The 22469-nt window shown below is 55.5% G+C and overlaps 2 protein-coding genes across 6 annotated transcripts; both read right to left on the bottom strand.

The window, feature by feature from the left end:
* Positions 1-6966: 6966 nt before the first annotated feature.
* Positions 6967-17109, bottom strand: MMP14 (matrix metallopeptidase 14). Its single transcript, XM_060294572.2, has 10 exons — positions 16734-17109; positions 12632-12780; positions 12254-12376; positions 11594-11901; positions 10880-11045; positions 10418-10574; positions 10115-10253; positions 9834-9984; positions 9240-9355; positions 6967-8867 (listed from the first exon to the last, which is right to left on the bottom strand). Exons 1-10 carry the CDS (start codon positions 16836-16838, stop codon positions 8533-8535), a joined length of 1749 nt encoding a protein of 582 aa, XP_060150555.1. The 5' UTR covers positions 16839-17109; the 3' UTR covers positions 6967-8532.
* A 1907-nt stretch (positions 17110-19016) lies between these two features.
* On the bottom strand, positions 19017-22261 carry MRPL52 (mitochondrial ribosomal protein L52). Of its 5 annotated transcripts, none has more exons than XM_030854513.2 (5): positions 22198-22261; positions 22035-22095; positions 21891-21958; positions 19555-19619; positions 19017-19186 (listed from the first exon to the last, which is right to left on the bottom strand). In XM_030854513.2, the coding sequence occupies exons 1-5, from the start codon at positions 22223-22225 to the stop codon at positions 19034-19036; spliced, it is 375 nt and encodes a 124-aa protein (XP_030710373.2). In that variant the 5' UTR covers positions 22226-22261; the 3' UTR covers positions 19017-19033. The 5 variants fall into 5 exon arrangements, with proteins under 5 accessions (XP_030710373.2, XP_030710375.2, XP_030710374.2 ...); XM_030854515.3 differs by having other exon boundaries at positions 19548-19619; positions 22035-22092; positions 22198-22244; XM_030854514.2 differs by having other exon boundaries at positions 22035-22092; positions 22198-22244.
* Positions 22262-22469: the final 208 nt, after the last annotated feature.

The following is a 22469-nucleotide window of genomic DNA, read 5'->3' as shown; positions in this document are numbered from 1 at the left end:
TGTGGTACTGCTTCTCTGGGAAGCTACATTTTAAAAGACTGACAAAATGATTTAATCCAGAGGAGGGTGATAGGAATAGTGAGGGGTCTCTAAGCTGCTCCGTATGAAAGCTGTTTATGGAAGAAGAAAGGCTTTTCACCTAAAAAAAAAGCTTAACTGTAGTGAGCGTTTGTATATATGAAAACTAGATCCAAATATTTGAAGAGCTGTAGCGTGGAACAAGAATTTATTTATTCTGTACAGTCTGAAGGGCAGAAACTGGAATTAACGGAACAAATAAAGATAGTCCCTGCTCAGGGTAGAGGAGCTGAAGGCACAGTTAGGGTTGATGCAGAGGGATACCAGCCCTGGGCTTTCAGGGCTCCTTGAAAACCCTGTGACTTGTGGATTGTAGGATGGCAGAAAGTCCGGGAAGACAAGAGCAAAGGAGCTTCTCAAAGCAAGCTGTGTTAGATGCTAATACAAGGCCAAAGAAAGTGAAAGCACCCCCTGGGGTGGGAAGAAAGGGGTCACGAGGGCCTTTTAGGGAGAAGTTTCAGTAAATGCCTGGTTGGGATGCAGACATAGAGGTTGGGTTAAAAAGAAATGACTGGGGAAGGAATACAGACAGCTTTTGGAAAACCTTGGCTTGAGACAAAAGGGGAAAATGAGAAAAATCTTTCAAGACTGCAGCAGAATCCAGGAGAGCTTTTCAAGATGGGGAAACCTGTGTGTTTGAAGGGAATGGGGATTGAAGACTCTACCATATGTTGATGGGAGTAAGTTTCCTTGTGCTTTGGAAAGAATGAGATGCCGGGTCAGGGACACCCCTTGGAGGTTTGAGAACCACCTCAATCATGTCCATTTTGGGGGCCTCGGGTGTATAAAAAATTAAATACTAAGACTGTTTTCAAAATATTTGGTGTATTTTATTTATTATTTATTTATTTATTTTAAAAAATATTTATCTGTTTATTTTGGCTGCACCAGGTCTTAGCTGTGGTATGCAGGCTCATAGTTGCGGTACTGCGACACGCACGCGGGATTCCCTGACCAGGGATCCAACCTGGGCCCCCTGCATTGGGAGTGCAGACCAACCTGGGCCCCCTGCATTGGGAGTGCAGAGTCTTACTCACTGGACCACCAGGGAAGTCCCAATTTGGTGTATTTTTTAAAAATTAATTAATTAACTTATTTATCTTTCTATTTTTGGCTGCGTTGGGTCTTCGTTGCTGCGCACGGGCTTTCTCTAGTTGCGGCAAGTGGGGGGGCTACTCTTCTCGTTGCGGTGCATGGGCTTCTCACTGCAGTGGCTTCTCTTGTTGCGGAGCACAGGCTCTCTCAGTGCACAGGTTCAGTAGTTGTGGCGCACAGGCTTAGTTGCTCCACGTCATATGGGATCTTCCTGGACCAGGGTTCGAACCCGTGTCCCCTGCATTGGCAGGAGAGATCTTAACCACTGCGTCACCAGGGAAGTCCACCAACTTGGTGTATTTTAAGTGTTTATATTTAACAAATGAAAACTTTTAGCATAAATAGGCAATAATATAGTGATAATCACAAAACACCTATAGGTATTTTTATGAACTACAAAATTTAAGAATTTTATAAATGTAAGACTGGGATTAAAGGAGTCTCCCAGCCCCAGGGTGCAGATGACTTTAGGAGGATGAGTCCATGTAAGAGGCCCCCCAGGAGGCTTGGGCATGACCTACAAAGGCCTCAGAGAAGTGGCACAGAAATGTCCCATTCTTAGATACAGGAGTCGCAGAGGCCCGCTTGCCTTGGCCAGAGGGAGCTCTGTTCTAGCATTCTGAGGTCCAGGAGTGCAGACCCACCTGGACAAGCCCAGGGGACAGGCATCCTGGAGGGATCAGTGTCTGAGGCGTCCACCGGAGGGCAGTGTGGTAACTCAGAGGACAGGACTCCAGTGCCCCCTTTACTTCCTCCCGCAGACCCTCTGTCCTGCACCCCTTCCACTCTCTCTTCCTTCCTGGAGTTATTCGAGGACTGTTCACCAACCCCCAGCACAGGCACAGACGACGGAAACTGACTTTTCCCTCTCTGCAGCTGGAAGACTAAGGCTTGTCATCCTGTCGCGCCCATAGTCCCACCGCTTTAAGTACAGGTGTCCTGGGTTGAAGCATGGAAAGTAGAAAGGGGGAAGGGACAGGCCGGTGGTGTCCTTGGCCCTGAGCGTTGCTGGCTTTGCCCCCACCTTTCGGTTCTCCGGGCTTGGCTTGCAGTGCCAACACCGAGCACGAGGGGGCGCTACCACCCTGCAAACCCTCCCCAGCGGTCTCTGCTGCAGAAGGGGCTGTGCCCAGACAGAGAGGATGGGGTGGGCGTTGCTCTGGGCCCCTTCTCCAGCTTTCCTCCACCCAGAACTTATGTGCAGTTTTGTGCAGGCATGGGGTGGGGGTGGGGGACCTCTGGAGCACAGACAAGTAGAGTGGAGGAGGACTCTGGGGACACCTGGCATGGAGCTTAGAAAAGTGAAGGGAGAGAGACCTTCCTGCTGGGTGCTCCAGGGTCCAGGTGCACGCTGTCCTGGGAGTGCAGCCTGGAGGATTGGTATTTCCAGAAGAGGTAGGCCAACACAACCCAATACCAACCATTCCCTGATTAAGGGCAGGCTCTGGGATAGGGCTGGCACATAAGGAGGGGGTCTGTAGGGACAAAGCCATTGTTCTGGAGTTGCGAACCTCTTCCCTTGATATATTTTCTTTCTTTTTTGAACCTTTTAAAGATTGATATGAAGTATACAGTAAAATTCAAAAAAAGTACTAAACTTAAATGTACAGCTCAGTGATTTTTTTAAACCTATAAATTTACTATGTATACACATGCTTATTACACGTGTATAGAATACTTCTGTATTCACAACTACAGCTGTTAACCTATGTATATCACAGCTCTCACTGGCAATTCAAGTCAGTAAACATTTATTAAGGGGCTCCTGTGTGCCTAGCACCATCCGACTCTTTTGTAAGGAAGTGAGGACAGAACGTTCGGCTGGTGGCTGTGATGGGGTCAGTGGTATTATGAATCATAGTCATTCTTCGACAGAACTATACCACCCGTGCCTTGGAGGGCAACGGCTGCCTGTGTGATCTACCTGCAGTGCCCATATTTTTGGAATCCAAAATGGGAGCAATTGTCTGCTGTGTCTGTACATACAAACTCCTGGAACCTCAGGAAGATATCATCGGATCCAGGATGTTGGGTGAGGGCAGCCTCGCTCCTAGCACAGAGCCAGGCACAGAGTGGCCAAGGAGAGCGTTTTTGGGAATTGATCTTGCTCTCTGGCCTGGTGCTACATGTCTCTGGAAGCTGGGCGAAGGGTGAAGTCTTTGACCATAGGCTGGATCAAAATGAGCTGGAGCCTGTCACATGCGTGTGAATCCGCTGGGCCCTTCGGAGGCACCCATCTTTCCCCCGCTTTGTGGTCAGCCTGGCCTTGCTCCACCCAGACCCCATCCTGCCTCAAATCGGGGAAGTGCCCCTAGCGGGAAATCAAGTGAGTGGGCAGGATGTGACCCATGGTGAGGCAGCTTCCAGACGTGGCCCAGTCCCTGAGTCAATGAGCTGCTTCAGGCTCTCTGAGGAAGTGCTTCTTCCAGGTCACTACAATGTGGACACCTCTCCTTTCCCCTCTACTGCCCCTCCCTATCCAGGTGTGGGTCTTTGGGTGCAGGAAACTGGCCTCCTCCTCCTCTAAGCCACGAAGGCCCATTGGAGGAATAAGGGACCCTGCGGAGACCTGGTCTCAGCCTGGAGGCAGGGAAAGCTGCTCCCTTGGGGTGTGGTGACGGCCCTGGCCTGGGGTGCCCGATCGATCCTGTCGTGCAACCCGGGCTCCAGGCCTGCTGAGGGACAGAGGAGGACAGAGGGGGCTGGGCCTGGCTGGGGAAGGCTGGCTGGAAGGCACCCAGCCGTGGCCCTGGGCCAGGGTGGAAAGTATGTGTGTGAGCTCATTTGGAAGGTGGCTTCTGGCCAGTCAGGCCTGCCTCCTTTCCAGGCCTTGGCTGCCCAGCCCCCTCGAAGAAGGCTGCCTCTGGGTCTCCCCAGTCTCCCAAGACTGTCTGAGTGAGGAAGGCAGAGACCCTCAGGCTAGGTGACTGTTGGGAGTTGCTCTCCTAAAGGAGGTGAATTCAGATTTGGGGCGGTGGGTTGGATGGGGATACAGGGACTTCAGAACAATGGAGCAACCTCACCTGGGGTTCCCCGGGGCCTTAAGGAATGGGAACTGCCCTGAAAGCCTCCCCCTCCTGCCAGGCCCCTGCCTCAGACTTTCACCACCCGAATCCCTCCCCCAGCTGCTGCCTTTGTCCCATTCACTTCCTCTGGCTTCTGAGTCCTATGCCTCCTCCATCCCCTCAGAATACCTGTTCCTGCCCCCAAGAAGGAAGGTGACTCCTGGCCTGGCCAAGAGGACTCCTGAGGAAGAGCCCTTCTCCCCTGTGCTACCGCTCCTGCGACACAGCACAGCAGGCAAGCACACACATGCTGACAGATTCCGCAGAACACACACTGCCATGCAGACACCCAGCTACATGGAGTCCACAATGGAAGAGACACTCAAGAGACATGGTCAGAATCTGCCTGTACAGGAAAAAAAGTCAGACAGACCTGGGTTTTAATTTTGGACTACTGAGCTGTGAGCTTGAGCAAGTCTTATCTGGGCCTCAGTTTCTGCATCTGTAAAATGGGGCAATGTTTGTGCTTTCCCACCACCTCCCCTTAGCTGGAAAGGGAAGTGGGAATACAGAGGGTAAACAAAGGACTGGGAAGGCTGTCAGATTGTGGGGAGTGGGGCCCGGGAGAAGGACAGGGAAGGACCAACAGAGCTGGCCAGATTGTACGTGGGGGTCCCTCCGCTCAGTCCCCTCTCCTCTAGAGAGTCCAGCTCCTCTTAGATCTTCCCCTCCCTTCCCATCCCGTGGACCCAGCACCTGGCTGGCAGCCTTGCAGGCATGGGCCCAGCTGGTGGCAGGAGCCCCGAGAAGGGAGTCGATGTCAAGGGCGTCCATGGATCCCCCAAATGTGTGGGGTGCAGCGATGGGCAGAGTATAGTCCAATTTCCTGAGAGCCCGCTTCTCTGGGTTCTGCCCAAACCTCCTTGCAGATTCCCCTTGGCTCCCTCCTGGCTGCTCTAACTCACATGTGCTGCTTTCGAATAAAGGAACTTGGAACCATAGAAACTGGGTCAGGCCCAATGGACAAAGCAGGGTAGGGCCAGTGAAAGCAATATTTGCAGGTCTCCCGGGGCCTTCTGCTCTCCCCTCACCCAGCCTGACCTGGTGGTTCACTCAGCTGGGGCCCGGTGGGGTCCCTGGGGCAGCCTCACTGGGCTGGATCCCTCAGACCCAAGGCATGTCAGAAGCACGGGACCTTGCAGCCTTCACCCTGCAATTCTCCCAGCTTGTGAAGCCTCTTCCACCTCTTCCCCCTTTGTCTCTGGTCCTCCATTCCCATCTCTCTCCCTTGGCTTCAGAGAGAATCTTGTGATTCCAGAATCAGGGCCAAACAATTTCCTCGTGATGGGGAAACCACACTCCAGACGCCAGAGCCCTAGGCTCCCTCTCCTCTTCCCTCTGGCAGTCCCCCCTCCCCACGCTCCTCCACTGGCTCCAGCTGTGTTTTGCAGAACTCCCACTGGATAACATCTGTAATTGCCTCCAGATGTGGGCCACAAAAACACAAAAGGGCCATGAGCTCATCTCTGAGCTCCTTGCCACACGCTCGGGCCCTACCACCCCCAGATGCCCCTGACTTCTCAGGGTCCCCATCCCCTCCGGTGAGGGTGGCGGGGAGGTGGTGTCCAACTCCAGTGAGACACACAGGCCCTGCCAAACAGCTGTTGGGCAGGAGAGGCGCAGGAGGCCAGGCATAAGGTCAGGGTTCCTGGCTGGCAGGAAGGGGGGGTACCCCTTCTGCCAAAGCAATCACACCAGCCAGCCCTGACTAGCAGCTGCATCAAACGCCTGGCTTAGGCGGGGCCAGGCCTCTTGGAGGCAGGCCGTGGAGGGGGCCTGGGCTGGAGCCGGGAGGGAGCGAGGGCCGGGCTGAGGCAGGAAGGGAAGGAGGGGAGAAAGAGGGCTGCTCCCTTCAGCTGAGCTGACTCAGCAACTGAGCGATTGCTCCCTCCAGGCTGGTTTGGAGGAAGGGTGGGTCGACAGCCTGGGAACCCTGTCTGGGGCAGCAGTTTCTAAGGAAAGAGGAAACAAAGCCCTGTCATTCTGCCCTTCCAACCCGACCATCCTGCCTCTCCTGGGCAACTGGGGTGAGATCCCTGTTTTGCCAGAGATAGGCTGCTCCTAACTGGCCACGGGGCAACCTCTTTCTTTCCCCTCTGTTCCTTCTGCCCCTGCAGTGGAGCCCCAGGCCTGGGAGAGGCTGAGATCCTGAGGGCTGGGGAGAAGGGCCTGTCCCCCGCTTCCCCCCCAAGCCCGAGGCTGACTGTGGTGGGGGAATCCCCCAGCAGCTGCGCGAGGCCTGAGCAAACGGAGGGTCTGCGGCTGGATCACACGACAGGGTAACGCAATTTAGGAAGATCAATTTAGGAAGATTTTCCGAGTGGCTTCCCCTTGGCCACTTCCTCTTGCTTTGCAGTCCTGGGCCTCAAAGGTAGCCTCGCAGGCCAGGCTGGGAGAGGGGAGCTGGCTGAGCTCTGCGGACAACTCGCCGGCCCCCGTGGAGTACGCCCTCCTCCCCATATCTGGGCCCTGGATCCTTTTCGCCCACCGAGAATAAACATATTCCGTTATGTATGAAAAATACCAAAACCCCACCTCACAGAAAACACCGCACGGCCCTCCTGCTTCCCATTCCCCTCACAGCCACATCCCAGGCACACAAACTGCAGCCACACGAGGAACGTGAAACACTGTTTATTCTTTGTGGAAAGGTTGAACAAGGTCGAAAATGTCCTTAGAGGGCACTGACCCAGCCCCGCCCTGCAGGTTCCTGGGGTCGGACGCCTCTGCCCCACCCCCACCCCTCCCCATGCCCCTTGTTAACAAAAAGGAACGATTTGATGGGAATTCATATATAATAATTATAATAAAAATATACATTAAACAAAACAAAAAACCCAAACAAGACAACTTCAGCCGGACTGCCAGCACCGTTCACCGCGCTCCTCCCACCCCTGACATCCCTCTCCGCTCACTGCCCCCACGTGGTCTCTCACTCTCCCAGGTCTCCGGGTACCAGGACCACCTTCGGCGGCCCAAGGAGACCTCAAATGGGTGGGCCGGGTGGGGAGGGGAGGGCAGGACACCTGTAGGAAGGGCTGGGGGGGGTCGTCGGGAAGCGAGGGGCTAACCTGACAAAACGCCCAGGCGCCCGCCCCTTCCCGGAGGCTGGCGGAGGCAGGCTGATCCTCGGCTCCCTAGCTAGGTGGCTGCTCTCATCAAGGTGCCGGGTCGCCAGTCCCCCATGCGTGCCCTCTCTGCTCCTCTCTCTGGCTCCCCGCCTTCCCCTCCGTGCGGTCTGATTGAAGCCAGGGCACCAAACGGGAGCAGGTGTGCCTTTCTCGGGCCCTTCCTGAGCGCTCCAATAAAACGTGCCCTCCCCCGGCTACCACAGCCCGCCCTGTGGCGTCCCTGCCGGCCTGGCCTGCCCGGCCCCCCGCCATCCACTCCTGCTGCAACTCCCTGGTTTGCCTTTTGGTCCTGTCCTGTCCTCTCTGACTGCTCTGCCCCTGGGTCCCTACTCCAGCTGCCTGCATTTGAGTGAGGTTCTTTCTCTGTGGGCCCCAGGCTCACCCCCAGGACTCCTGGGGCCCACCCCGGTAGCTGCACCCCCTGGTCTCAGCTCTTCCAACCTTGACATCCCCATCCGAGGCTAACGTTTGGGAGGGTAGGGCTGTCAAGGGTTTCTGCAGCCCCAGGTTAGTCCTTAATGGCTCAGGCTCCTTCTGTGGAAGTTCTCGGGGGCAGGTGGGGCAGAGGCGGATCTTGGTGGAGAGGACTGACCCTCTCTGAGCTTTCCTCCCAAGGTCTTAGGGTAGCTGAGTGGCCCTCACCCCTTCACTCTCTCAGGGTCTCCCCCTCACAACAAGATTAGATTTCTTTCAACCAGAAAGAGTGGTGGGAGGCTGCCAATTGGGTACCCCCGGGGGCTCGCGGGGCTAGCGTGCCCAGAGACCCCTGAGGTCAGAGTTCAGAGGTTAAAGGTATGTCAGGGAATGGAAAAGGAGCAGATGACCCCATTTGACCTTTACCAGCGAGGTCTGAGGGTCCTGCCTTCAAGTGCAGAGCCCGGACATTCAGATGGGGCTGAACACACACCAAGCCACGGGGGCCCCTGAGGGGCAGGGGCTGGGAGGCCGGCCCCTGCTCAGCCTCCGGGGGACCCATCTAGGGAAGAAGCAATGCCAGCGCGGAGGGGGGGAGAGGCCAGTCATGGGACAGAGAAGAAGGGACGTGGGGGGGGGCTGGGGAGGGGGCTCGGGACCGGCGGGAGCAGCCCACCCACCACCGCCTGCTGCCACTGGCCTTCAGAGGCAAAGTCCTTGTGGGAGGAGTGGGCGGGCGGCAGTGGGGGTCAGACCTTGTCCAGCAGGGAGCGCTGGCAATAGAGCAGTCGCTTGGGGGTCCCGTGGCGTCGGAAGAAGAAGACGGCGAGGCCCACCGCCAGCACCAGGAGCAGCAGCAGCACAGGCAGCACCACGGCGGCCGCGCTCACTGCTCCGCTGCCTTCCTCGTCCACCTCGATGATGATCACCTCCGTCTCCTCCTCAGTCCCCTCATCCGGCCGGCCCCCCGACGACGGGCAGCCCATCCAGTCCCGCAGGGCTGACTTGGGGTAGCCAGGCTCGACCTTCAGCTTCTGGTTGTTGAATTTCCAGTATTTGTTCCCCTTGTAGAAGTACGTGAAGACTGCAGGGGTCAGCAAGAAGGCGGCATTGCAGATGAGAGGTGCGGGCAGCGTCCGGAGAAGAGGCAAAGAGAGAAGAAGAGCGGGAGAGAATCCAGTCAGCGTGCGCGCCAGCTGAGGTAATCGCTTCGCTTTTCTGAGCATCAGTTTCCTCAGCTGTCAAACCGGGTAACTCTAGCACCAGGTTGAGACAGTGGTGGGGATTAAGGGGTCCGAAGCGTGGAAAGCACTTACTCAGTGCCTGGCACATGGCAGGGGCTCCCCTGTCCTCCTCATCATTATTTTCAACCCGATCCTCTCCGTCTTTCCTCCTGCTCTCTCTTAACTCCCTCTTCCGGTCCTCCCCTCACAGACACCTCCTGTGCCCCTCTCACCTTCATCGCTGCCCATGAATGACCCTCTGGGAGACTCAGGGATTCCTTCCCAGACCTTGATGTTTTTGGGGTACTCGCTGTCCACTGCCCTGAGCTCCTCATTGAAACGGTAGTACCTGGGGGAGAGGCAGGGAAGGGAAGTGGTTGGACACTGGGCATGTCCTCCGAGGGGAGTGGGACCCGGGACTGAATTCGCCGGTGAGCAAAGGGTGTCTGTGGATGGGGGCGGGGGGACAGGGGTTTTGAGTAATGAGGGCCTGCAGCTGAAAGCGGTGGAAGGTGGGGGTGGGAGGGAGGGCCCAGGCTGCAAGGAGCCACCAGCGGCCCTTAATGACAGTGCCTGGCAGCTGGAGCGGTGGCACAGGGCTGGGGGCAGGAGGCATCAAATGAGCAGGTCTGAAACGGTGACCCGGTCATACCCCACTCACTCAGCACCCACTGGAGGCTGCCCGTTGCTAGGCAACAGCACAGGCTCAGCCAGCTTCTTCTCCAGCGAAACATTTCAGGGGGAAAGTAGGTCTTCCTCCAGGATTGAGGGAACCTGGTGGTGGTGTCTGAGGAGGGAGGCCTGGGGCCCAGGGATTGAGGCCTTACTTGTTTCCCCGAAAGAAATAGGTCTTTCCGTTGGGCATCCAGAAGAGAGCAGCGTCGATCTTGTCGGTAGGCAGTCCTCGACCCAGTTCCTTAATGTGCTTGGGGTAGCCAGGCTCCAGGGAAGCTTCATCAAACACCCAGTGCTTGTCTCCTGGGGAGGAGAGGGGAGGGCAGGATCTGATTCCACCTGGGCTCTACGGTCTTTGGAGGAGTCAGGTGGAATGTGCTCCTCCAGGGAGACCCTCCCCACACCCAAAGACTAAGGCAGAATGTCCGGTTACCTTTGAAGAAGACAAACTTGCCATCCTTCCTCTCGTAGGCAGTGTTGATGGATGCAGGCAGGCCCCGCCAGAATTGGCCGATGGGCATGGGGTATCCATCCATCACCTGGTTTTTCCTCACCCGCCAGAACCAGCGCTCCTGGGAGGCAGTTCATTACACCTTTAGCTTTGTCCTCCAGCTCAGTCCCCAAAGCTCCCCCACTGCCTCAGTTTTAGGATTTAGTCCTCCTGCTGCTGTTTCCACCCAGCCTCCCGGTCATGGAGCCCTTTTGTCCCCCACACCAACCCACTTCTCCCTCTCACCTTGAAGACAAACATCTCCCCTCGGAGCATGGCCACGGTGTCAAAGTTCCCATCACAGATGTTGGGCCCATAGGTGGGGTTTTTGGGCTTATCAGGGACAGAGGGCCTGGAGGTGGTCCTGGGTTGAGGGGGCATCTTGGTGGGGAACCCTGACTCGCTCCCTGGGGCAGAGAACAGGAGGGGCACTTCAGACTTGGTGGCAGAGTAGGAGGAAAGGACAGACATATGGGCAGATAACACCTTTGGAGAGGTGTGGCTGGGCCTTTGCGGGAGGCTGAAGCAATCAGCTGGGCAAGGACAGAAAAGGTGGGGTCTTTTAAAAGTGGGAGCGGATGGAGGCAGGGTCAGGTAGGGGGGCCGGCGGGAGACTGTAGGGCATGAGGGAGGGGAAAATGCACAGGCCAGGGAGAACAGGAGAGGATAAGGGGCAGAGAGGAAGGAGCAGATGTGGGCGTAGATTACTTGCCATAAAGTTGCTGGATGCCCCGGCGGTCATCATCGGGCAGCACGAAGTTCTCTGTGTCCATCCACTGGTAAAAGGGTGCCATGATGGCCGAGGGGTCATTGGAATGCTCAAGCCCCAGGGCGTGGCCCAGCTCGTGCACAGCCACCAGAAAGATGTCATTCCCTGGAGGGATGGGGATGGTTATGATGGCAGCCTGGGTCTCTTCCCTCAGACTCCCTGCTTCCCCATCAGAATCTTCAGGTTCACAACGAAGCCCGCCTGCCAAATTTTCCACCCAAAGTGACCAGATCCTGAGTTCCAGCCTCATAGCTGGCAGAAGAGGCAAAATCCAGCCAGCAACTCTTCTGGGTAGAGGCGAGAGACTGTTCTGGGGCTGGATCCAAATCCCAGCAAGGATCGGGAAGCTGAGGTCCTATCGGGGCCTCAGTTTCTACCAGGAGCCAGACATGACATTTGCCTGGAAAAGTGAGTGATGCAGATGCTTTGAAGTCTTTGACTGGGAAGTCAGTTATTGGGCGAGAGAAGGGACCAGATGTAAATAGCTCAAAACAGGATTCCTGCTTTCATTGGAAGTCAGACCGGGAGATGTTTGTGGTCCCCCAGAGCCCTGAGATTTGGGGGTCTGAGGCTTGGGGAGGAAGCTGGAGAACCCCCATACAAATGACTCTTGACTCTTCCAGGGATAAGAGTCCCCGGGCTACCTCGCTCACCATTCAGATCCTCATTCCGGACAGTCCAGGGCTCGGCAGAGTCAAAGTGGGTGTCCCCTCCGATGTTGGGACCTGGGAAGTAGGCATGGGCCAGGAAGCCACCCTCGCCATCGAAAGGCGTGCTGTCGCCGTGGAAACCCTCAGCAAAGAAGATCATGATGTCGGCCTGCTTCTCGTGGCCCTCACGGATGTAGGCGTAGGGTACCTCTCGGAAGTGCAGCGGCGTGGCACTCTCCCACACACGAAACGCCTTGCGGATGGCCTCGAACGTGGCATACTCCCCCACCTTGGGGGTGTAGTTCTGGATGCTGAGGTCCAGCCACGTGGGGAGAGGATGGGAGTGCGTTAGGACAACAAGGGGCAGAACTCCTTTCCTGTACTCTCCCAGGTCTGACTGAGCCGTCCAGCCACCTTTGTCTGACCCAGCTCTTCCCGCCGCCTCACGATGCCTCTGTCCCAAGAACTGAGGGCTTTCTGGCCCTGGGATATACCTTCTACCGGCTGCACCCGTCTCCAGGATGAGAGCCATTTTCCTCCCTACCCCCGAGGATGCTTCTCAGGAACAGGGGTGAGTAGGGAAGGGAGCCTCAGGGTCTCTAAGCACCACTGATAGGGAAGGGTGACCTGATGTGAGAAAGGCCACTTGCCTGTTGGACTCACCAGAAAGTGATCTCGTTATGCTGCCATTTGAGGCCCTGGATGGCATAGCGCTTCCTTCGAACATTGGCCTTGATCTCAGCCCCAAACTTGTCTGGAACGCCACAGCGGGGGCGCCTCATGGCCCTGGGGTGTGAGGATTGTGGTCAGGAGAGCGTATGAAAGAGAAAGGTCTTCAGAGGAGAGGGGGAATGTCCGGCCCCAGGGTCAGTGTGGGGAAGAGACAAGGTCATGAGGTCTGGAAGAACAGGAGAGGGTCGGGATCAGCTTGTGGGGATGAGGTGTGGGGGTGGAATCAGGCATTCAGGTGGCAGCCTCTCTGGTACTCAGTGTTGTGTCGGTGGGTGCTGGGCAGAACTCCTGCCAGGGTCTAGCACTTACTTCATGGTGTCTGCATCAGCCTTGCCTGTCACTCGCAGACCGTAGAACCTCTGCATGGCAGCGATGGCAGCTGAGAGTGACTGAGGCGAGCGCTGTGTGTGGGTACGCAGGTCCCCAGGGGGCAGGTAGCCATACTGCTGCAGCCAGGCCTGTAGGGAAAGGGATGTGGCTTGGAGCATCCCCACCTGGCCCGAGGGGAGCCTCTGTTTCCTCACGGCACCTGGAATGCACCCTTGGCTTGGTGTGGAAAGGGCAGTGAGCTCCCAGCCTGGCTCTGGCAATGGGTCTGGAGGAACTCCCAGGCTGGACCCAAACTCTGGCCTGGGTCCTAGTATGGCTGATCCTCTTGGAGGGGTGGGGAACCACAGCGCTGGGCTTTGGCTGTAACTCTTTTGATGGGAGCCCTGGTGGTTTAGTTGAGTTCTAGGATGTCTTCTCAGAGCTGAGATTCCTTCTAGTGCTTTTCTCCTCTGTGTCGGTGTTCTTGTAAATACAGCGTGTCCCACCTGAGGCTGGGGTGTGCCCATGGTGGATGGAGAGGGGAGAGGCTGAGGGGCTCCGCTTTGGGGCCTGGCATGAGGCTCTCCTGGCACAGGCATGCTGTGCCTCCGGGGTATACACAGCTGAGATCTTTTCAGAAAGGAGAGCAGAAAAGGAGCTAGGGCTCCGGCTGGCTGCTGATAGGGGAAGCTGGGGCGTTTGGAGGTGGTGCGGATGTGATCCAGTCACAGAGTCAGGATCCTGCCACTGTCGCCATCCAAGCAGCATCTGACCTAGGGCTTGGGACCTAAAGACCCATTTAAGGTTCTCAGTAGAGGGAGTGGGAGATTGGGATGGTGGTCAGGATTAGGGTTAGTACTTTACTTAGTATTTTGGTGACTGTAGTTTATTTTAGGTATGATGTGAAATTGTTCATGATATAAAGGCTGGCATATTGCCTTAAAGTAAAGTTAGGTTTTTGGTGTTTGATTGAAAGGTACCCACATTGCAAAGCCCTGTTGAGGGAAAAGTCAGCCTTTATTGTAAGAAAAATGGAGTCTTTTCCTAAAGCCTGAAAAGTAAAATGAGCCAAGTTTTATATGGAACATGAACATGCTCAGATCCTCCTATGGGGAGATGCTACTCGGACGGCTCTGGTCCCTGCTCCAGCTTTGCCTTCTTAAGGAGTCCAGAGGAGGCTGCAGGTTGCCTAGGGCGGGAGCTTGGAGTGCAGAGTGGTGCTGCATCCCTTACTCCGGGTCATTAGGATGGCTTTCCACGTGGCCCTTCACCTCGAGGCCCAGGCCTTGACGGTGGTGCAGTGCTCTTGCACTGGGGCTGGGGGTGATTCAGGAGCAGCTGACTGGGGACCTGAGCCGGCAGGGGCAAGAATTGCAACATGGTTCTGGGAAGTGATCCCCTACGGCTGATGATGGGAGTTAGGGCCCGAGATGTAAACAACACAGCCTTTCCCCAGCCAACAGGCCTGGCCAGAACAACCCTAGCACCACCCGCTCTGAGAGCCCCTCCTCAGGGGAAGAAGGCAGGGAGCGAAGTTTAACCTCTGTTATACCAGAGGGGAGCAGAGCAGGAGGCTCGTTTGGGGCTGCTCTCCTGGGAGCTCTAAACTTGCCCTGACCTGCGCTAACTGATGCCACAGCTAGTGCCTGCAGGAGGCCTGCTGTGGCCTGTGCCCAAGTATGCAGGAATCTCCCTTTGCCCCTGGCCTCACCTGTAGGGTAGTCACATCCCGGGTTTATGACCTGTGGTGGGGGAGCAGCTGCTTCAGCTTTGGGAAAGGATGGGAGCAGCCCACTGCTGGAGCTGGAAGACTGAGGTCAGGCCCCCTCAACCCTCAGGGGGCAAAGCTCCTAGGGCAGGATGACAGGAGGGAGGGTGGCAGAGAGACAGGGAGGATCCACATCTGGGAGCTCTGGGATACATCCCTCTTCCTGATGAGTCTTTCAAGGAGGTGGATAGGTCTAAATATTCCCACAACCCCCACCCCATATGCAGTAGAGAAAGGTGGAGACTTGGTCAAGAAAGGGACTTCTCTGGAGTCAAGAGAGCCACAAGTCCTGGAAAGGAAGTGCCCCCATTCCTCTCCTCCTCCCAGGCCTAGGCTCCGAGCAAAGCAAGAACCACAGAGAAGACTATGAGGTCGGAACCACAGAAGAGAGGACTCTTGTGTCTGCGGCTGAGTGGGAGAAGGGCCAAGTGCCAGACTGGCCAAGGAGAGGAGAGGGCTGTCCCGGAGCTGGTGCAGGACCCTGGAGGTGGTGGGAGGAGGCCGGCTGTTTGAGGCCTGGGCCACCCCAGCTCTCCCTCCAGATTTGCCTGGAGAGGGAGCAACTCTGCAGGGTCAGAGAACTGAGTCGGCTGGCTTTGTCCTGAAAACTGAGTGGTGCAAGGTATTCCTCTAGGGGAAAGTCAAGGACAAGGAACCCCTCCCACTCCTAGGCCCACTTCACCGGCCTAGGAGTCCTGGAGGGGGTTGGGGTGAATCTCTGGCTCTTCTGCAGGCCCTGGATCCCAGCCTCTGGGCCTGCTCCTCCCTCCCTCTGCCTCCCACCCCTCCATGGTCCAGAAGCAAATGATGGTTCTGGCACTGGGACTGCCCATGACCCGCTTAAAACAGAGCCAGGGCTGCCGCCCCTCCCCAAGGGGACCTAGTGGGGCAGGGGAGGGAAGGAAGGCAGGGCAGGCGAAGTTGGCAGCGGGAAGCCCCCAGATGCCCGGGCTCCTTTTGTTAGGCGCTCTCCCCTTCGGGCCTCTGATGAAGACTCCAGGCCCGGAAAGAGGATGCCTCCTCCTCCCTCCTGGACCCTGTCAGGCTTAGCCCCTGGGCAGATTTTTCACTCTCCGTGGTCACCTCCATGCCTAGGGCCACACTATTCCTGTCAGTCTCAGGACAGAGAGAGTGTGTTCTTTCTGGAGATGTTTCCTCCCGGGGTGGGACCAGGGCCGGGACCAGGAGGGAGGAAGCCAAGTCCTGATCCCTTCCCCCTGCTCGGGGGCCCTTCCCGGCCCCTCCCGACCGCACCCAGGCCCTGGCCGAGCTGAGTGGGTTGGGATGGCCCAAAATAAGAAGCTGATCAAATCCGTCTCCCACCTTCACCCCAAAATAAAAGAGAGAGAGAGGAAAAACTTCCTCAGACAACTCCCACGCGGCTTCCTCCCGAGCCCGGTGGGCCAGCGTCGGGGAATGGGTGGGGGGCAACCGAGTCAGTCAAGACCTGCGCGGGAGCCCAGGGCCAGGCCCTCACCCCGCTCCCCGTACGACGCCCCCAGTCTCCCTGCAATTAACACAGAAAAGCAATTAACAAAAAGAGCCTAAAGGCGCCGAAGGGGGAGCAGGGAGCGGAGGCGGCAGCCCGGCCGAGGCCCCGGCTCACAAGGAGACCTTTGTGTGTCCGGAAACGCGGGCCAGGGCGGCAGCGCCGCGACCCTCGACGCCAGGGCTCCGGGCCGGGACACAGAGGGTCCTCTCGGAAAGGCGGGGGATGGGGTGGGGGTCGGGCCCGCTCCGCCGGCCACCCCCGACCGCACCTGGCAGCCGACGCGTCCGAGGAGGGCCGGGAGCGCCAGCGAGGCGGCGGCCGCAGCGTGGGGGGCCCGGGCCAAGGGGCGCCGTCCCCGGAGCCCTCCCGGCCGGCAGAGCGCCGGCGAGCGCGGGCGGGAGAGCGCCTGCGAACTGTAAAGTCGAAGAAACAACAAACTCTCGCACATGACAAGAAACCAGGACAGCGCGGGGTCTGAGCGGAGTCCAAATATTTATCAGGCTCCTGACCGGTTCCAGAGCTGAGCTCAGAGCCCAGGGGAACAGGGGAGGGGTGGGGAGTGGGCCCCGGCAGGAAAGTTCTTCCAAGGAAAGGAATGGGAAAGAAAGTCGGCGGCGCGCGCGCGCGCGCGTTGGGGGGTTGGTAGTTGGAGGAAGCAAAAGTTGGATCGACTTGGAAGTTTGGAGATGAGGAGGGAAAGGAAAGGAAGGGGGACCCTGCAGGCCGGAGCAGCGGAGACGCCGAGAGCCCTCCTCTCCGAATGGGGGTTGTCCCCTCGGAGACCCCCGGGCTCGCCTCCCCGGCGGGCGCGACTCCGGGCAGGGCCGGAGGAGCTCACTTACTTCGGGGCTGAAGCTGCTTTGGGCAGAGCTGAGGGAGGCGAGCGCGGAGGCGAGCGCGAGCAGGGGGAGCAGCAGACTGCGGGCGGGTCGTGGGGCGAGAGACATGGTCCGCGACCGTCCGGGCAGCCGGGCCGTGCGGGCTCCGCGTAGGGGCCCAAGCCCTGGGGTCGCACCGCCACTCCCTCGGGGCGCCTTTTGTCTTCCGTAGGCACTGAATTTGGATTCCTAGAGCGCTGTCCGCCTGGAGATGAGGGGATTGTTCTTGAAAGCGCCTGTTCGCTCGTCCCCGCTTTCCCGTTTTTTGATCTTTCTTCTGCTTAGTCTGCGAACTGGATGGCGAGCCCTCTCTCGCTCTCTCCTCTGGTCCCTCCCTTCTCCCACAGGCTCCCTCCGCCCCCGCCCCAATGCCCTCCTTTCCCGGTGCGGACGTGGTTGTTTCAGTCTGAATCCAATTACAGCCAAGAGCAGGGTAAAAAAAAAAAACCTAAGTTGCCTTTCTGTGGTGGAGGCTGCCATCTGCAGGGGTTGAGGCCACAGCCGAGAGCGGGGGGCTTGGGGGAACTCAAGGGACGGGATGTGGGAGACTTTCTCCTTCTAAGCATATTTTGGGTGGCTTGATTCCTCTGCTTCCACCGTTCGTCTCACCTCTGTGGGAAGCATTGGGAAGCTCAGAGCCTGGAATGGTGGGGGCATCTTCCGTGTCCACGAGACCCGGTGTGCGGGGTCATCTGCTAGGGCCTGTGGCTCAACTGTATTGAAAATTGTGTCCCTTATTCTTGTCAGCCACCTCTGTCGCTACCCTAACAAAAAATAATAATAAAAAAAAGCAACAATAACGAAACCCAACTACCCACTGACAAATCCCACCACCACACTGCATCTGGGGGTCCTGTCCCTGGAGAAGGACAAATGCGCCCCCTTTTTTATTGTCCTTTGCAATCTGCTGCCCCTTGAACTAGAACTGGCTGGGGAGGAAAGGAGTGCAAGGCCATGAAACGCGGGGAAAGGCAAATCAAGTTTGGTGAAACTGCAGAAAAGAGAGAATGGGAGTCAGGCCTACGGGGGTTTAGTTCCCGCTCTATACCGGAAAAGGAGATAATCCCTGAAAGAGTATAATCTCCTCCTTCAGGGGCTGACTAGACTCTGAGAACAAAAGGTGGAGGTATGAAGGGAAGGGGGAGGGCAGGCTAGAGCTGATGGTGGGAAAGGGAGACAGATAAGAGGCTGAGGGCTAGATCTGGAAAAGCAACACAACAGAGGCAGGAAAAGTGTGGGACACAGAAAACCCAACCATCAGCGAAATCTAAGATCCAGGAACTGCATTGGTCAGCGACGAGAGGAAGGAGGTTGGGGGGGGGGTTGGAGAAGAAGGGAGGGAAAGAAAGCAAGGGAAGGAGGCTGGACAGAAATTATGTCAGGTAGGAAGTTCCAGAAATCCTAGAGATAAAAGAACTGTCACATTATTTGCAGCAGGAGAATGGAAGAAAAGCCCAGTGCTCGTTATTGTAATGGGAGCAAAGGTCCTTTTTCCCTCAGAATCCATGGGAGGAGCCATGATCAATAAAATGAAAGGTTTCCCTGGGGCCTGTGCAGCTAACAGATCTGTGGGAAGTATATGGTGGCTATTAGGTACCTATTCCACAGTCACTGTTTGGGGGCTGAGCACCACAGGGCTCCCCTGCACAAGTGGGGGTTGGGAAGTACAGGCCTCTCTCCAACCAACCTCTGCAATTCAGTCAGAACCACAGAAACCTCAGGATCCCACTCTTCAGCAGAACATGCCACACCCAAGTCTGCTGTTCCCGTGTCAGCCTTCCTAGTGGGAGTATCCTCTAGGGCCATGTATCTGAAGTTTACAAGAACTGATTGATACCAGTTGCTTGCCAAAAAGTGGATCTCAGCTGGAAAGCCTTTTTCATCAAAACATTTATTAATGCGTAACTGCATGAGGCCTGAACTCTGTATGGGCTGTTAAAAGCTTTAGTGTGTGGCTAAAGCCAGGGAAACTGTTGCCCTCTTTTTCATGTTTGCAGAGCAGCAAAGTTGGGCCAGTCCTGTGGCCTGCAAAAGAGGGGGTCAATACCCCCAAGCAAGATTCTGCTGAACCGGAATGGAGCTGTGGTGAGGGCACTGTGCCAACACTTCCAGGCAGTGATCTTACAGCCTGTTCTTCCTGGTGTCCATCCTCTTTTGCCCTGAAGACAGATGGGGAACATAAAGACTTTCTTCTGGCTGGGATGACACATTTAGGTGATAGAAAAGAAAGCCAGAGCCAGGCCGGGGGAGACAGGAGTTGCTTTTTATTGACTTGGTCGTGGGTTCTGCAGTAGAGCCCCTTTGGGTTTAAGAGCATTCTGCTGCTTCCTTTCTTCTTCCTGCAACTTCTCTTGCTGCCTGAGCTGCCATGCCTGTAATCCAGCATCCATTTCCTGTGACAGCAGTACAACTCGTCTCTGAAACAGACAGGAAAACAGTGTGGATAACATCTGGGGCTTGAGCTCCGCACCATATATCCTTTCACTCACAGATCAACGTCAGAGGTTTCAGCTGGAAAATGACACCCCTGACTGGGGAAGGGGTGGAACCAGGTCCTGGGCTGGGAAGCAGGCGGAAGGCAGCAAAATGGGTGTCTACTATTGGTTCCTGCCCTAGGAGTGACCCACTCTACCCTCCCTTCTCCCCGTACTGTTAAAACCTTTGGCGGATAAAACCTCGGAGTGAGGGGTACGTGTTAGCTTAGGTGCCAACTAAAGACAAATTACAATTTAACATTTCTCCCCGATTACACACAGTTTGCTCTGTGTGGGCTCTGGCCACTCACTGCAAACTTTTCCCTTTGGGCTTTTCTTCGAAGCTGGCCTTTCATTGGAGGAGCAGGGCGGCCATCTGCAGATAGAAGTGAGAGAAAAGGCGAGTGTTAGAGATGGCCTGCAGGACCCTGGGAAAGCGGCTGTGATAGGAAAGAGGGAAGAACAAATCTTGAGCTCCTCTTTTCCATTTCACACCCACTGTAGCTTAATTCCCCTAGAACACTTCCCTCAATGGTGAGGTATGCCAGAACCACCAAGAATAAGCTCCTAGGCATGTTCCTACTCTATTTTACTTACCCCTCCCTCATTAGCCTAGAATTCGAGGTCCTTTGCAATGCTGAATCTCCTGTTTTATCTTCAGAAACCCTCCACTCAAGCAATCTGATTACTGTTCTACTTACCAGTGAGTCCTTGCTGAGTTCCCTCTCACTCTATAATGAAACACCCTCTTTTCCTTTCCTTCCAGCCAAATTCTCATTCTTAGGCCCACCTCAAGCTGTACTTGTCCCAGAAATCCTCCTCTAACCTCTTCAACTCTGTCAGCTCTCTCTTCTGAAAGAAATGCATCTCCATCATTTAATATTCATCTCTCTGTTTGGGGACATTTATTGTACTACTGATTGTTTTTAGCCTTATTTAGCCACCTCAAATCCTTCTGGAAAGGGGCAGAGCACTGAAATATTATTACTTAATTTTTAAAATGTCCATGCTTTGTTTTCCAGCTAGACTTTTAAGTTCCTTGGGATTAGGGACTGTATCCCTTACTTTCACTGTAGTATAGTGTAGGCCCATAATAAAAATCTTATGTCTGCTGACTTGCTGAAAAAATGCAGTATCTGATCTCAAGTAGTTTATAACAGAGATTAAAAGGATACTTACTTTCTACAAAGAAAGAAAGAAACAGTGAAAACTCTGTCCAAAAGTTTGAAGGCAAGACAAATAAGAGATAATATTCATCAGGAAAGGGAACCAATACTGTGTATATCAGGTGCTTTATACTGGTTGTTTCATTTTATCCTTCCAAGAACCATCTGAGATAGGTATTCTTCTTTTACATTTGTGGAAACTGAGAGATACCATTAAGTAACTTGCTAACCACAAAGTTAGCAAGTAGAGTAGCCTGGATTAAGAATCAATTCCACGGGCTTCTCTGGTGGCACAGTGGTTAAGAATCCGCCTGCCAATGCAGGGGACGGGGGACCAATCCCTGGTCCGGGAAGATCCCACATGCCACGGAGCGACTAAGCCCGTGCGTCACAACTACTGAGCCTGCGCTCTAGAGCCTGTGAGCCACAACTACTGAGCACGTGTGCCACAACTACTGAAGCCCACGTGCCTAGAGCCCGTGCTCCCAACAAGAGAAGCCACCATGACAAGAAGCCCGTTCACCGTAACGAAGAGGAGCCCCTGCTCGCAATAACTAAAGAAAGCCCGCGTGGAGCAGCGAAGACCCAACGCAGCCAAAAATAAATAAGTAAAAATAAAATAAATTAAAAAAAAATTCAATTCCAGAGTCTTCCCAGTATTCCATACTACTTCAAGGAGCTCCTAGGTATCCTACAGTAAATAACAAGTAGGAAAAAAATCTTCACCATCCTCCTCAGCCACCAAATATCTGATTAAGAAGGTTCATACTCCTGTAGAATCCAATACTCAGGTTGCTGTGCTGTTGAAGGGGGCCTGGCCTCTGCCCAGTTCTAGTCCTGGCTTTGCTACTATCTAGCTGTGCGCTCCTGAGCAATTTCCTTCCGTAGGCCTCAATTTTACCACCTGTGAACTGGAGTCCCAAAGCAGTGGGGAGTGGCTTCAACTTTTCTAAGGTTCTTCCTTTCTAGGGCGTTTTGTTTTGTTTTGTTTTAAGGTAAAGGAAGAAACTTTTCTGAAGAGAGCCCGTCATCCTCTGTCCTCGCTCTTTCTAAGCCTCTCTCTGAGACGCTCGTTTAGGCAGACTCTCAAAGAGCTCTACCTGCACTTGGTAACAAATTCTCAACAATGTACTCACCACACAGAAGGGCGGTTCCTCGTAACTTTAAAAAAACCACGTCCCTCTTAGACACATAAAGTCTTGTCCCTCCCGCGGGATGCCCCACATCAGAGTTAGCTTCTGCTTATCCCCACAAACCAAGAAGATCCTGTCTAGCTTTACTTTCCATAGGCGTAGTTTGTAATTTAATTTATAAAATAAACAATAGGATTTCTTCCCCCCAACTCCAAATACAAAGTTCAATACGTTGTCCGCTCAGACACAACCCGCACCTTGACACTCCCCCCAACTCCCCTCCGACCACGGGCGTTCCCTCTGGGTGAAAATCTCCGAAGTAGAGTTAACTGTCAGATCAGCGCTCACCCGCGTAAGACCAGTCTGGGAGCTCCGTAAGGGGCCCGTAGTCGGAGGGGTTGGCGGCAAGGCCCTGCCTGGGTGGAGAAAAACAGTTCCGTGAGGACTCAGCCCAGCTTCTGGCCCCTCAGTTCCCCCCAGACCGGCACTCACTGGAGTCGCCACTGACTGCCCGCCCGAGCCGCGGCGCCGCAGTGCAGCCTCCGGACACCTGCTGGGAAAACGGCAGAGTTGGGAAAGAGGCCGTGCAGCCAGCCTAGGCGTCCCGGGCCTGCCTCCACGAACCCCTGAGCCCCCGGCCCCTACACCCGCTTACTAGACAGCAGTAAACGCAAAGCAGCCATGCTGAAGCGCCGAACCGGAAGTGGGCGTGACCTCGTGGCCACGCCCGACGCTGCGCGGGAAGCCGGGAGTCGCCATCTTGAATCTGGTTTTCAATCAAGGGCCGCGCCATCTTGGCTCATCGTACGGAAAAGAGGGACAAAACTGCTTCCAGGGATTTTTGGGTGAGAACGGTCGTTCAGCGTATGCATTCTCAGTGGTGGTTATAACCGTGAGCAAGTCGCCTGCGCCCAGACTAAACCGTTC

Source organism: Globicephala melas, chromosome 2 (genome assembly GCF_963455315.2).
Source record: "Globicephala melas chromosome 2, mGloMel1.2, whole genome shotgun sequence".
NCBI classification, from domain to species: Eukaryota; Metazoa; Chordata; class Mammalia; order Artiodactyla; family Delphinidae; genus Globicephala; species Globicephala melas.
This window is presented reverse-complemented; position numbering and strand designations above follow the sequence as displayed.